Below are 13,543 nucleotides of genomic sequence, written 5' to 3'. Positions count from 1 at the left end.
GTGTATATATATGTGTGTGTGTGTGTATATATATGTGTGTGTGTGTGTAATTTATATGTGTGTGAGACCCTGTTGAGGTTTCTCCATCGTGAGGCCCCCAGAGAGACAGTCCTGAGGAGAAGGATGACAAAAGCTGCTAATTAGGCTGCCTAAGTGTCTGTGTGGGTGTGGGTGTGGGTGTGGGTGTGTGTGTGTGTGTGTGTGTGTGTGTGTGTAGGTAGTAGGGTGCCTATGTGTGTGAGTGTATATCCAGGGAGGAAGCCTTCAATCTCTAGCAGAACCCATCTTGACTTCTTGCAGAGTGCAGAGAGAGAGAGAGAGAGAGAGAGAGAGAGAGAGAGAGAGAGAGAGAGATAGAGGGGGGTTGGAAGGAGTGATTGTGATGTTGGATTTGCAGTAAAATACAATGTGGGTGAATCAAGCAAAAAAAAAAACTTTATAAAAAGGGTTTGGCAGGAAGCAGAGAACTAATTCCTCTCCCTTTCAATCTTCACAGTAACAAACACACAGACTTCAGACAGCAGTACACACACAGACTTCAGACAGCCGTCTGCTGTGGGTGGATGCACAGCTGCTTAGTCAAGGTCACCCCCAAAATGACTGTGTGTGTGTGTGTATGGGTAGTGTGTGTGCGTGTGTGGGTAGTGTGTGTAGTGTGTGCGCATGTGTGTGTGCGTGTGTGTGTGTGCGTGTGCATGTGTGTAGTGTGTGTGTAGTGTGTGCATGTGTGTGCGTATGCGTAGTGTGTGTGTAGTGTGTGTGTAGTGTGTGTAGCCTGGTAACCTACCGCATGGAGAGGGTTGCCCTGGTCGATCGGAACCTTGAAGTCTGCCTGAAGCTCATCAAAGGCTGTTATCTGGAGGGAGAGAGAGGGGAGGGAGGGGAGGGAGGGGAGAGAGGGGAGGGAGGGGAGAGAGGGGAGGGAGGGAGGGGAGAGAGGGGAGGGAGGGGAGAGAGGGGAGGGAGGGAGGGGAGAGAGGGGAGGGAGGGGAGAGAGGGGAGGGAGGGAGGGGAGAGAGGGGAGGGAGGGGAGGGAGGGGAGAGAGGGGAGGGAGGGGAGGGAGGGGAGAGAGGGGAGGGAGGGGAGGGAGGGGAGGGAGGGGAGGGAGGGGAGAGAGGGGAGGGAGGGGAGAGAGGGGAGGGAGGGGAGGGAGGGGAGAGAGGGGAGGGAGGGGAGAGAGGGGAGAGAGGGGAGGGAGGGGAGAGAGGGGAGGGAGGGGAGAGAGGGGAGGGAGGGGAGGGAGGGGAGAGAGGGGAGGGAGGGGAGGGAGGGGAGGGAGGGGAGGGAGGGGAGAGAGGGGAGGGAGGGGAGGGAGGGGAGAGAGGGGAGGGAGGGGAGAGAGGGGAGGGAGGGGAGGGAGGGGAGAGAGGGGAGGGAGGGGAGAGAGGGGAGAGAGGGGAGGGAGGGGAGAGAGGGGAGGGAGGGGAGAGAGACAGGAAGAGAAGGGTGGAGTGAATCAGAGAAAGGGAGACCAGATTAGACTCATTGGTTTTCCAGCATAACATACACCATGGCAGAGAGTCTATACCCAGGCAGAGAGTCTATACCAGGTAGAGAGTCCATACCCAGGCAGAGAGTCTATACCAGGTAGAGAGTCTATACCAGGTAGAGAGTCCATACCCAGGCAGAGAGTCTATACCAGGTAGAGAGTCCATACCCAGGTAGAGAGTCCATACCCAGGCAGAGAGTCTATACCAGGTAGAGAGTCCATACCCAGGCAGAGAGTCTATACCAGGTAGAGAGTCTATACCCAGGCAGAGAGTCTATACCAGGTAGAGAGTCCATACCCAGGCAGAGAGTCTATACCAGGTAGAGAGTCTATACCAGGTAGAGAGTCCATACCCAGGCAGAGAGTCCATACCAGTTAGAGAGTCCATACCCAGGTAGAGAGTCCATACCAGTTAGAGAGTCAATACCCAGGCAGAGAGTCCATACCCAGGCAGAGAGTCTATACCAGGTAGAGAGTCTATACCCAGGCAGAGAGTCCATACCCAGGCAGAGAGTCTATACCAGGTAGAGAGTCCATACCCAGGTAGAGAGTCCATACCCAGGCAGAGAGTCTATACCAGGTAGAGAGTCTATACCAGGTAGAGAGTCCATACCCAGGCAGAGAGTCTATACCAGGTAGAGAGTCCATACCAGTTAGAGAGTCCATACCCAGGCAGAGAGTCTATACCAGGTAGAGAGTCTATACCAGGCAGAGAGTCTATACCAGGTAGAGAGTCCATACCCAGGCAGAGAGTCTATACCAGGTAGAGAGTCCATACCCAGGCAGAGAGTCTATACCAGGTAGAGAGTCTATACCAGGCAGAGAGTCTATACCAGGTAAAGAGTCAATACCCAGGCAGAGAGTCTATACCAGGTAGAGAGTCTATACCAGGCAGAGAGTCTATACCAGGTAAAGAGTCCATACCCAGGCAGAGAGTCTATACCAGGCAGAGAGTCTATACCAGGTAGAGAGTCCATACCCAGGCAGAGAGTCTATACCAGGTAGAGAGTCTATACCCAGGCAGAGAGTCCATACCCAGGCAGAGAGTCTATACCAGGTAGAGAGTCCATACCCAGGCAGAGAGTCTATACCAGGTAGAGAGTCCATACCCAGGTAGAGAGTCCATACCCAGGCAGAGAGTCTATACCAGGTAGAGAGTCCATACCAGTTAGAGAGTCAATACCCAGGCAGAGAGTCTATACCAGGTAGAGAGTCTATACCAGGCAGATAGTCTATACCAGGTAAAGAGTCAATACCCAGGCAGAGAGTCTATACCAGGCAGAGAGTCTATACCAGGCAGAGAGTCTATACCAGGCAGAGAGTCTATACCAGGTAAAGAGTCCATAAACAGGCAGAGAGTCTATACCAGGCAGAGAGTCTATACCCAGGCAGAGAGTCTATACCAGGCAGAGAGTCTATACCCAGGCTGTATGTGTGTCTGACAGTACCTGTGGGTTGTGTGGGTGTGATAGGGCGTGGGTGTCATCTTTACAATATTCGATATATATCTCAATATGTTTGCATTTAAATAATTAAAAAAATATGATTTTCTTTGCCCCCATTAAAAAAACAACAAAAACAATTTAGATAAAACAGCTATTGTGACAAAGTACAAAATGTGTAGTGCAAATTTAAGCAGTTGCCATAACATGGTACTTGCAATTTGACAAAATGGACCTCACATGGAACAATTCATGCAGAGGTCCTTATGTGACAGGACAAAAAGAAGCGGAAGAGAGTGCCTGTGCGCGTACAATTTTCTCTTTGTGAGCATGTGCACAAACGGTGTCTGTGTGTGTGTCTGTGTGTGTGCCTGTGTGTGTGTGTGAACACAGAGGAGAAAGACGGTGATCTTAAAACACAAGCAACACAAGGACCAGCTAAAAACAAAAAAAAAAGATTGCTTTTTAAATTTATTTTTGGATATTCGATATTCTCGATATTTTCTAATTTTACATCGTCGTCAAAATGTTTGCGATATTATCGCTAATATTCTATATATCACCCAGCCCTAGTGTGTGTAGCAGGAGCAGCTTCTCTCTTTGTTTCTCAGCGTCAAACAGGATCCTGCTACTGCCACACACACACACAGCTGTCAGCTACTGTCTGTCCAGCCAGAGACAGAGGGGTGTGTGTGTGTGTGTGTGTGTGTGTAGAGGGACATCTCCCTGTGGTGGATCCTGGCAGCTTCTGCTTGGTACTGTGTTCTCTCTGGCAGCACACATGGATGGACACACACACACACACATATATGAAAGCATAAACACATAAACATGAAAGGAAATCACACACAGACACACAGGTGCACATTCACATCTACACAACACATGAAAGCATAAACACACACATACATACAAAAGCATAAACACACATATATACACACCACACACAAATACACATCCCACACACACCCCCTAGACACACACACAGGGCTGTTTGTAAACACTTGAGGCAGAGGGGCATGTTGATGAGACGATGAACTGTGCTTCGGTACTCTACCTACCACTCCCCCCTCCTCTGAGTGTGTGGAGAGGGGGGGGGAGTGTGTATATGTGTGTCAGTTAACGCATGAGTGTGTGTGTGCCAGACTCGTATTAACAGAGCCCTTCAGGCATTCATATAGAAATAATTGCTTTGCAAACAACATCACAACACTGATGCGGCAAACATCAGTTCCAAAGCTCAGGATCAGCCACACGTTAATAACTCAGCTGCTCTATTCACTCATTCACTAGTTTATAAATGGATGGATTCATTTCCTCAAGGTCCGTTCTCCAGCCCACTAATCTAATCAATCAATCAGATTTCAATATCTGGAAAATAGGAAAAGGAGCCAGAAAAACTGCCAGAAAAACTGCCTTTCTAGAAGAGTGTTGCTGCAGTGAGACGTCAGTCTCCTAATGGAATTCCTGTCTCCTGGTTGGAACTCAAACACAGTGGAGGACTTCCTCCCAGACAATCCTCAGAGAGAGAGATGTGTGTGTGTGTTGGGGGGGTTGCTGTGTGTGTGTGTGTGTGTCGGGGGGGTGCTGTGTGTGTGTGTGTGTGTGTGTCGGGGGGGTGCTGTGTGTGTGTGTCGGGGGGGTGCTGTTTGAGTGTGTGTGTCGGGGGGGTGCTGTGTGTGTGTGTGTGTGTGTGTGTGTCGAGGGGGGTGCTGTGTGTGTGTGTCGGGGGGGTGCTGTTTGAGTGTGTGTGTCGAGGGGGGTGCTGTGTGTGTGTGTCGGGGGGGGGTGCTGTTTGAGTGTGTGTGTCGAGGGGGTGCTGTGTGTGTGTGTGGCTGCGTGTTTACTCATGGGTGACTGGTCTCCAGCATTCTTACATGTCTGTAAGCTCACAGTCTATCTCCACCTTGACAAGGACAAACAGCTTGTTCTGCTTTCACAGTCTCCCTCTCCAGCAGACCCCCTCTCCAGCAGACCCCCTCTCCAGCAGTCCCCCTCTCCAGCAGACCCCCTCTCCAACAGTCTCCCTCTCCAACAGACCCCCTCTCCAGCAGACCCCCTCTCCAGCAGACCCCCTCTCCAACAGACCCCCTCTCCAGCAGTCCCCCTCTCCAACAGACCCCCTCTCCAGCAGTCCCCCTCTCCAGCAGACCCCCTCTCCAGCAGTCCCCCTCTCCAACAGACCCCCTCTCCAGCAGTCCCCCTCTCCAACAGACCCCCTCTCCAGCAGTCCCCCTCTCCAACAGACCCCCTCTCCAGCAGTCCCCCTCTCCAGCAGACCCCCTCTCCAACAGTCTCCCTCTCCAACAGACCCCCTCTCCAGCAGTCCCCCTCTCCAACAGACCCCCTCTCCAGCAGTCCCCCTCTCCAACAGACCCCCTCTCCAGCAGTCCCCCTCTCCAGCAGACCCCCTCTCCAACAGTCCCCCTCTCCAACAGACCCCCTCTCCAGCAGTCCCCCTCTCCAGCAGTCCCCCTCTCCAACAGACCCCCTCTCCAGCAGTCCCCCTCTCCAGCAGACCCCCTCTCCAACAGTCTCCCTCTCCAACAGACCCCCTCTCCAGCAGACCCCCTCTCCAGCAGACCCCCTCTCCAACAGTCTCCCTCTCCAACAGACCCCCTCTCCAGCAGTCCCCCTCTCCAACAGACCCCCTCTCCAGCAGTCCCCCTCTCCAACAGACCCCCTCTCCAGCAGTCCCCCTCTCCAGCAGACCCCCTCTCCAACAGTCCCCCTCTCCAACAGACCCCCTCTCCAGCAGTCCCCCTCTCCAGCAGTCCCCCTCTCCAACAGACCCCCTCTCCAGCAGTCCCCCTCTCCAGCAGACCCCCTCTCCAACAGTCCCCCTCTCCAACAGTCCCCCTCTCCAACAGACCCTCTCTCCAGCAGACCCCCTCTCCAACAGTCCCCCTCTCCAACAGACCCCCTCTCCAGCAGTCCCCCTCTCCAGCAGACCCCCTCTCCAGCAGTCCCCCTCTCCAACAGTCCCCCTCTCCAACAGTCCCCCTCTCCAACAGACCCCCTCTCCAGCAGTCCCCCTCTCCAGCAGTCCCCCTCTCCAACAGTCCCCCTCTCCAGCAGTCCCCCTCTCCAACAGACCCTCTCTCCAACAGTCCCCCTCTCCAACAGTCCCCCTCTCCAACAGTCCCCCTCTCCAGCAGTCCCCCTCTCCAGCAGTCCCCCTCTCCAACAGACCCCCTCTCCAGCAGTCCCCCTCTCCAACAGACCCTCTCTCCAACAGTCCCCCTCTCCAACAGACCCCCTCTCCAGCCTTCTAATACAGAGTTCTAGAACAGTCAGGGGGATCGGGGGCTGGGGACTGGGTGAGCACCAAAGATTACTGAACATGTGACTGGAGAGGAGGGGGGGATGAAACCAAGAGGAGAGAAATCTGGATGTATCCATTCCCAGACTACTCTGTCCCCCTGGAGGAGGTACCAGCTCTGACACACCTGGCTGGGCTGTGTGACAGAGCAGCCAGTCATTCACTCATGTCCTCTCCTTTCTAAGGAGGCATGAGTGGAAACATAGGGGAGGGTGAACCATGTGTGTTTGTATTCATGTGTGAGTATGTGTGTATGAGTGTGTGTGTGCGTTTGTGTGTGTATGTGTGCGAGTGTGTGCATTTGTGTTTGTGTGTGGGTGTTTGTGTGTGTATGTGAGTGTGTGTATGTGAGTGTGTGCTCAGGTCTGTTGTTGCTATGCGAGGCTGGCCCTGGGCGATGCTCTCAGAGTCCTGACCCAAATCTGCCTTTACATAAACCTCTGCATGAACGAGAGGTGCTCACACACCAATGATGTGATCCTTCAACATAATCCTGCAGTCTTTCTACCGTTCCTGTATTCCCAGGCAGTCTGCTCAGGACTCAGACGGTGCACGAGGGAGGAAGGGGGAGACAGGGAGACAGGGAGACAGGGAGACAGGGAGACAGGGAGACAGGGAGACAGGGAGACAGGGAGACAGGGATACAGGGAGACAGGGAGAGCTACAGACTCAGAGGGGAAAGCCTGTCCAAAATCTCCTCATTGATTGTGACTGAAAGGCTCGTCAGAGGGGGAGAGACAGCCTCCATTATCCTCCACCGGTGGATGAATAGAAACATACGAGTAACGTTGGGACATCCTGTATAAAGACACATCAGTGCTGCTTGTCCTACAGTGAGAGGGATGTCTCACCTGTCATCAGGAAGGAGCCACGTTCAGGCAGGCAGAGGAGGGCTAGGACAGGTACACGTGTCTATTTTCTTATTGCTGCCAAGTATCTAGCTATAACTGGGCTCAGAGGAATAAAATATAGGCTTACTGAATAAACGTTGATATTGCCTTATCGATAGGATTCAAATCGCAAATTTTAAAACTCTGAATACACATCGGAGTTATGATAATAAATGCCACTTACATGCCATATTGCGAAAAAGATGAGTGACGCGCAGAGGACCAGAGAGAGCATGTAGCAGAAGGCAGCGAAAGTGAACATAATTGAAAAACACGTGGATAATCTCTCAAGGACGACTCAGATGACTCATTAAAACAGAGAAAAAGACGGTTACGGTGCCGTGGGGGTCCGAGACGGTAATGGCAACATCACCTTGTCCTGAATGTTTGCAACAAATTGTTGCCGAATGTCTACAACGGAAAGCGCCTCCTCGGTCTCACTTTGAAGTCAAACGTGTTGCCGCTCACTGGAAATCAGACCGTATCATAATAAAGAACGACGCAGAACTTACAGTAGAAAAGCCAAGTAGGTCAGCAGAGAGAAAGTGGTCATTTCAGCGATTAAGTGTAACTGATTTCATGACATCCAGATTGCGCGCAAACGCACCAGGGTGGAAAAACGGAAAATTCCTCAGACGAGCTGAGGCAGTAATCCATTAAGCGGCTATAAACACCGGAGCCATGTGATTAAATTAAAACAAGAGCTCTCCGTTACACTCCCGGTACTGAGCGTAATAAACGATGTCTTCCAACCACATTTAACCCATGGCTCCGCCAACCCGAAGGCGCACGCAGTGGCGCTAGAACAGGTGTATTTAAAGGAACATACTGTAGGCTACGTTGCAACCGCGAAGCAGTGATTGCAATCTCTCTTCCTCTACGAACTGTTTGTAATTTATAAGCTACACTAATTTCTGTCCAAGTGGGAATGTCTTATTGCAGCACCAAGCCATGAAAAGCCGGACTTGTGTATTGTTGGTCTACGCTTGATAACGGACCTGTTTGAGGCGAGTGAGGCAGGGTGATAATACGTGAGGAAGGGTACCAGAGAACAACATATGTACGTGATTCGAAACATTAACAAAAATATTATTTACTTTCACTGCGGTTTACATAAGGTGAAGTAAGACGCGCCTCACTGGCAGGGATTCAGATTTACCTGGTCTATTAGCGCCATCTTGTGGCTGTGCGATATTCTGTAGGCTACTATGCCAACAACGTGGGCGCACAGTAACACTTGGCTATTGTACTTTGGACCTATTGAGTTTCTCCACCAACTCTGTCGCCCCTTTCATGCCGGCAAAGTTTAAAACCTTCTCCTAGCAACGGCTAATGCCCGCAGACAGGGTGACTGACAGGGTCAGTCACATAGCTCTTCTATTGCCAACTGTTCATTGCTTTAACAAAAGACGGACAGAAACTGAACAGAGAGGAGGTATCTTTTACGTAATTATATTATTTGAGGATTATGTTATTTGTATATGAAATACTGAATTAGGTCAATCGTGCTTGAAAGCAAAAGGCCTTTCCGCGCTTTCGTTACAGCTGACTGAATAATTTATCAACGACCGTTCTCATGGAGAGCTGACCGGTTACGGGCCGCATGTGTGCTACTGACAGAGTAAGTAACTGTACAGCGACACATCTGTCAAAGCGTTCCAGGAGACTTACAATTATATTTAATACTTTTCTAATCTTACTATAGTGCAACAGGATTTTTTTAAATGAATAAGCAAACATATTAGGACCAAAGGTAGGATTTGTTAGGCATAACACATGTCGTGTCTTCTTCCTAATGCTGGACACTGTTATTCTATACTGGCCCTTCAAGAGCTGTCCTGTCACAGTGGTGCTCTAGAACTGTCACTGTACTGTAAGCAGTTGTCACGGTGCTAGAATTATGACAACACAATGGGCATGAGTCATCGGCTGCCATGTCGGTGTCAGACACACAAGGCAGGGCAGAGACCCACTTAGACATGAGCTCTCAACTACACCCCCTCCAGGAGTTTATCCAGTGATTGTGTGATTTAAAATATATATGGTAAGTATATGTCTCTTCAGAAATAAACTAGGAAATCAGGTATTAATTCAAGGAAATCAACTTGATGTTGAGGAGTGATGTTGAATACGCTGTTAGGGTATATGCACATACTGGGCATGAACAAAAGCCTAACAGTTACATTTACTAGCCACAGTGTAAAGTAACCACATTTCAGCTACCAGACACTGTGTAAAGTAACACACTGAACAAAAACACAAAATAAGTTTCAAAAACAAGTTGTTTGACCTCTACCCCCAGGTGTGACCTTGCCTGGAGGTTGTGTATGGCTGCCCTCCCCTGGCTACAGTGACGCCCCCCCACCCCCCTCCCAGCAGAGACCTGCCCCAGACCAGCAGGATGAGGGCCTTCATAGGTGAGTGACTGGGGCAAGATGGCTGCTGCTGATATATAACAACCAAAGCAACACAGAGGAGGATTTGAACCTACAACATCTTGATCTGTCTTCAAATGCTATAACCACTGAGCTACACTTATCCTGATACATAACACAACACCCCACGTAATCAATAACACACTATCTAAATACAAACCTGCGTCATCACCGGCACTGGGACGCAGGTCCCTCACTTCAGAATAATCTGACTGAAAATCAACCTGTGTGTTTAGAAGCCAACATGGAGTCTCGCTCGGAGTGGTCCTTCTACCCTAGTGCAGGCCAGGCCAAGTCCTACCACGTAGGGAAGCGCTGTTTCTCTGCCCCCCAGCCCCGCCCCCAACCCTGCCCCCAGCCCCGCCCCCAACCCTGCCCCCAGCCCCGCCCCCAGCCCTGCCCCCAGCCCTGCCCTCTAGAGAGGACCTTGGAGGACTGTCTGGGCAGGAAGAAACCAGGTACGTGGTACAAGGTTCTGAGCATGTCATTCATCTAGCAGATGCTTTTATCCAAAGGGACGGAAACATGCATTTTTAAATGCAACCAACTTTAGAAAGGTAGCCTGTTTCGAAGTCTGATGATGCATGTTAACCAGCTTCACTAGGTGAAGATGTGATAAAGGATCTCTGCTAGCTGAACGTGGAGGGTAGTGTGAGACAATTATTACCTCTCTGCTGTCTCAATACAATCTGTGTTGCGAGGTTAGGTTGTTTAAACTAGCAGTGCACCTGGTGGAGTCCTGTCTCCCTGGTTGCAGTCAGGGTGGCCTGGGAGCCTGTTCCTGGTTCCAGACCCTACCTGACCCCGGAGTACAGCCCAGACTTCCACAAGATGGGCTCCACCAGAATCCCCCCCTTTCAGTAAGTCCACTTTCCGCTTCACTTTGGGACTCTAATGCTACTCCTAATCCTCACCCTAACCAGACTCCTAACTCTAATCCTCACCCTAACCAGACTCCTAACTCTAATCCTCACCCTAACCAGACTCCTAACTCTAATCCTCACCCTAACCAGACTCCTAACTCTAATCCTCACCCTAACCAGACTCCTAACTCTAATCCTCACCCTAACCCGACTCCTAACCTTAAACCCACTCCAAGCCCTAACCTCCTCACCCTAAATCCACTCCTAACCACGTAGATCCACTCCTAACCATGCGAGCAAACTCCACAACAGGACTGTGTTGTTTCTCTGGCGTTGAAGACGTGTACAACCACTTTACACCTCCAGGGTGTGCTGTTGTCTAAGCAGTCTGACTCAAACAGCAGGAGAGGCCTGTATATGTACACAGTTCAAAACAAGATCAATGTTAACACCCTCTTACCCCTGGAAAAGCCCTTCCTGCCCCGGCAAGGTCTCACTAGTGTGATGGTAGTTGGTGTGTACCAGGGGCGTCAATAGACCCTGAAATGTATGGGCATGGCTGTGAGCAAAACAACTGCTGCAGTGCATCTAAATGTAATGTAAAGCTTTTGAAACAACGCCGCAATCAAATTATTTAATAGATGCGTCTTTCTAATTGCCATTAGATAGGAGTGAAGATTAGTAGTGCACACCCTATATCATGTACGTTTTAACACGTTGCATAAAGCTTGTACCAAAGACCCTCGATGAAAAAGTTATTATTTATTATTACAGCACAATTTGTGTAATTTGTCACTCATACATTTGCAGTGTATGGCCAATAGCAGAGACCTGATGTAAAAACTAGAGCCTCAAGTAGATAAACAAGAATCTAACGTTCTACTGCTAACAATGTTAGGTCGGTTTTGCAGGGGAATCTCAAATACATGTACTGACTCTAAAATTAATCACACTAATGAATTCTAGAGAACCTTAGCTTTCAAACAAGGTATAGCAAATGCATATGCCCTGCAGTGAAATCGTTAGAACATCTTGTTTGTGGCTAATGTAATGCCTGCTTATCGAAGCACAGCAGAGCGCAGGGCAGCTATCTGACCGGCAAACTAATTATATAAACACTTAAAAGTCAAGTCAAGTCAAGTTTTCAAGCTATCCAGTGAAAGTGGTTATTGTTTACTTGTAGTAGCACACAAACATAGCACATCTGGCACAAATACACCTAATTATTTAATATTTTAGCAGCGGGACTTCTCGGCAGTTCTCCATTGAATTGAATGATATCCCCGGTAAACCGGAAGTGCCATTACAACGGAAGTGCAAAAAGATGAAAAAGTGGGCGGGGCGGAATAAGGTGAAAACAAAACCTTGCTGAAAACGAGTGAGAAACTGTTCAACGGTCTAACTCCACATTTCAGTCCGAGAACGTTTTCGCGCTTTGCACATGCTTTCAGCAACTAATTTCACACAAATATAATGTACGGAGAAGCAAATCATGGAATTTGCTTTACAGCATCTTTAACTATTTACTTTATTAGTCAGTGCATTCATTTATATTAATAATCCCTAAAAAATAAACGAAGCATCCCAATCAACACTTGTAAAATCAAAGCAGTTTAACCAAAAACACAAACCGATGCCCGCAGAATTCCATGTCAGCACGCTCTTCTGAGCTGGCCAAATAGCCCCTGCAGCACTCACACAGAAGTCCAGGTGTCGGACTCGGCACACAAGTCAGAATTGATGTAGGCTAAGAAAACATTACAAAACTAAAGAAAGTTTCGAAATAATTTCTGACGGTTCTGTCCTCCTCTCAGTGCTGCAGACACCTTCATCCCCCTCCAGCCCCCTGCTGTTAGCCCCTGGTGAGCTTGACCACCACACACACACACCTGTAATATGTGTGTGTATTAATGTGGGGGTGTGTTTGTGTAGATATTAATGTGTGTGTGGTGTCTCTGCAGTAAGCCCTACGTAGAAAAGCGAAGGGTGGAGAACAGGGAGGTGGAGGTGATGGAGGTGAGGAGTCTAGATCACTGGAAACCTGCTCCAGACATGCTGAAGAGATTCCTGCAGGAATGTGACCTTGTTACCCTGCCCTGGCTTGACCCCTCACCCCTGCACTGAGAAGCCAAGCTTACACTGGCATTTATAGTTACATAATATCTCCTTCTAGTCATCCTGTATTTTTTGATACGACTGAGAATAAAGTATGTACAAAATGTTGTATTGACTTGTTTATAATATAAAATAAGATTATATAATTACAGAGATCCAAAAGTACACACATCCTTCACCCAAGTACAAATACAATATTTTTTCAACCTTTCAACAACAACAAAAAATCATACACATGATGACACATGATGACGTGAAAGGAGACAGTTGGTAAAAAAAAAAAAAACTTTTTAAGAAAGTATTTTTTAAACCTTTCAAAACCTATTTTTTGTGAAGGAAAGGAGAGGAAACCTCTTTAGAAAATATTTTTTCAACCTTTCAAAACACACCTGAGATGGCAAAAGTACACACATCTTTCAATGAAGAAGGAGGGGAGAAGGAGAGCCAGTCCTATCGACTGCAGCTTGTACCTTTTCATTGTCATGTATCTGTGGTGCTGCTTGACTACACACACACACACACACACACACACACACACACACACACACACACACACACACACACACACACACACACACATGCTGTACACACACGTCTCTCTCCAGCTATGATTCTGCTTGAGATAAGACATTATCATGTTTCTGCCTACATATTGACCACCAGATGGCAATATTTTGTTTCTTTTCAATTCACCTCATTGTCAAATTGGGTTGTGTTTTATGTGCCTGATAGGAATCAGGAACATTGAGCTTTTCTAACATCTGGACACAATTAAACAAATCCACAAACCTGGGATTTGCATAAATACTTGTCTCAAAACCACAGACTTTAATAATGACTTGCAATGGATCAAGTCTGTGCAGTTGAGGTGCATCTCAGCTGTTCTTGGAAGTCTGTAATAAACATGTGCCATGAGACTGCCTGGGGAGCCGTGTCATTGGTGGAGCCATGGAGCTGTGTGGTAATTGGTTGGTGCGCAGCCCAAA

At 48.9% G+C, this 13,543-nt stretch overlaps 2 protein-coding genes across 2 annotated transcripts in view; one reads left to right on the top strand and one right to left on the bottom strand.

The window, feature by feature from the left end:
* cnih3 (cornichon family AMPA receptor auxiliary protein 3) overlaps positions 1-8,027 on the bottom strand; it is a 22,088-nt gene extending 14,061 nt beyond the window's left edge. The window contains exons 1-2 of the mRNA XM_062468031.1: positions 7,329-8,027; positions 788-856 (exon numbers count right to left, since the gene is read on the bottom strand). Of these exons, the coding sequence (XP_062324015.1) occupies positions 788-856; positions 7,329-7,406 (147 nt within the window). The 5' untranslated portion in view covers positions 7,407-8,027. The remainder of the gene's footprint in view (positions 1-787; positions 857-7,328) is intronic.
* Positions 8,028-9,521: 1,494 nt separating this feature from the next.
* LOC134025394 (spermatogenesis-associated serine-rich protein 1) lies at positions 9,522-12,651 on the top strand. Its single transcript, XM_062468387.1, has 5 exons — positions 9,522-9,561; positions 9,816-10,037; positions 10,337-10,439; positions 12,257-12,304; positions 12,404-12,651. The coding sequence occupies exons 1-5, from the start codon at positions 9,546-9,548 to the stop codon at positions 12,564-12,566; spliced, it is 552 nt and encodes a 183-aa protein (XP_062324371.1). The 5' UTR covers positions 9,522-9,545; the 3' UTR covers positions 12,567-12,651.
* The last annotated feature ends 892 nt before the right edge of the window (positions 12,652-13,543 follow it).

Source organism: Osmerus eperlanus, chromosome 8, assembly GCF_963692335.1.
Source record: "Osmerus eperlanus chromosome 8, fOsmEpe2.1, whole genome shotgun sequence".
NCBI lineage: Eukaryota > Metazoa > Chordata > Actinopteri > Osmeriformes > Osmeridae > Osmerus > Osmerus eperlanus.
Note: the sequence above shows the minus strand (reverse complement) of the source record. Positions and strands in the feature narration are given on the sequence as shown.

Excerpts from the sequence above, each read along its gene's own strand:
- LOC134025394 (XM_062468387.1), top strand. Across the intron at positions 10,038-10,336 it reads TCTGGGCAGGAAGAAACCAG|TCAGGGTGGCCTGGGAGCCT; the intron begins GTACGTGGTACA and ends CCCTGGTTGCAG. Across the intron at positions 12,305-12,403 it reads CCCCCTGCTGTTAGCCCCTG|TAAGCCCTACGTAGAAAAGC; the intron begins GTGAGCTTGACC and ends GTGTCTCTGCAG.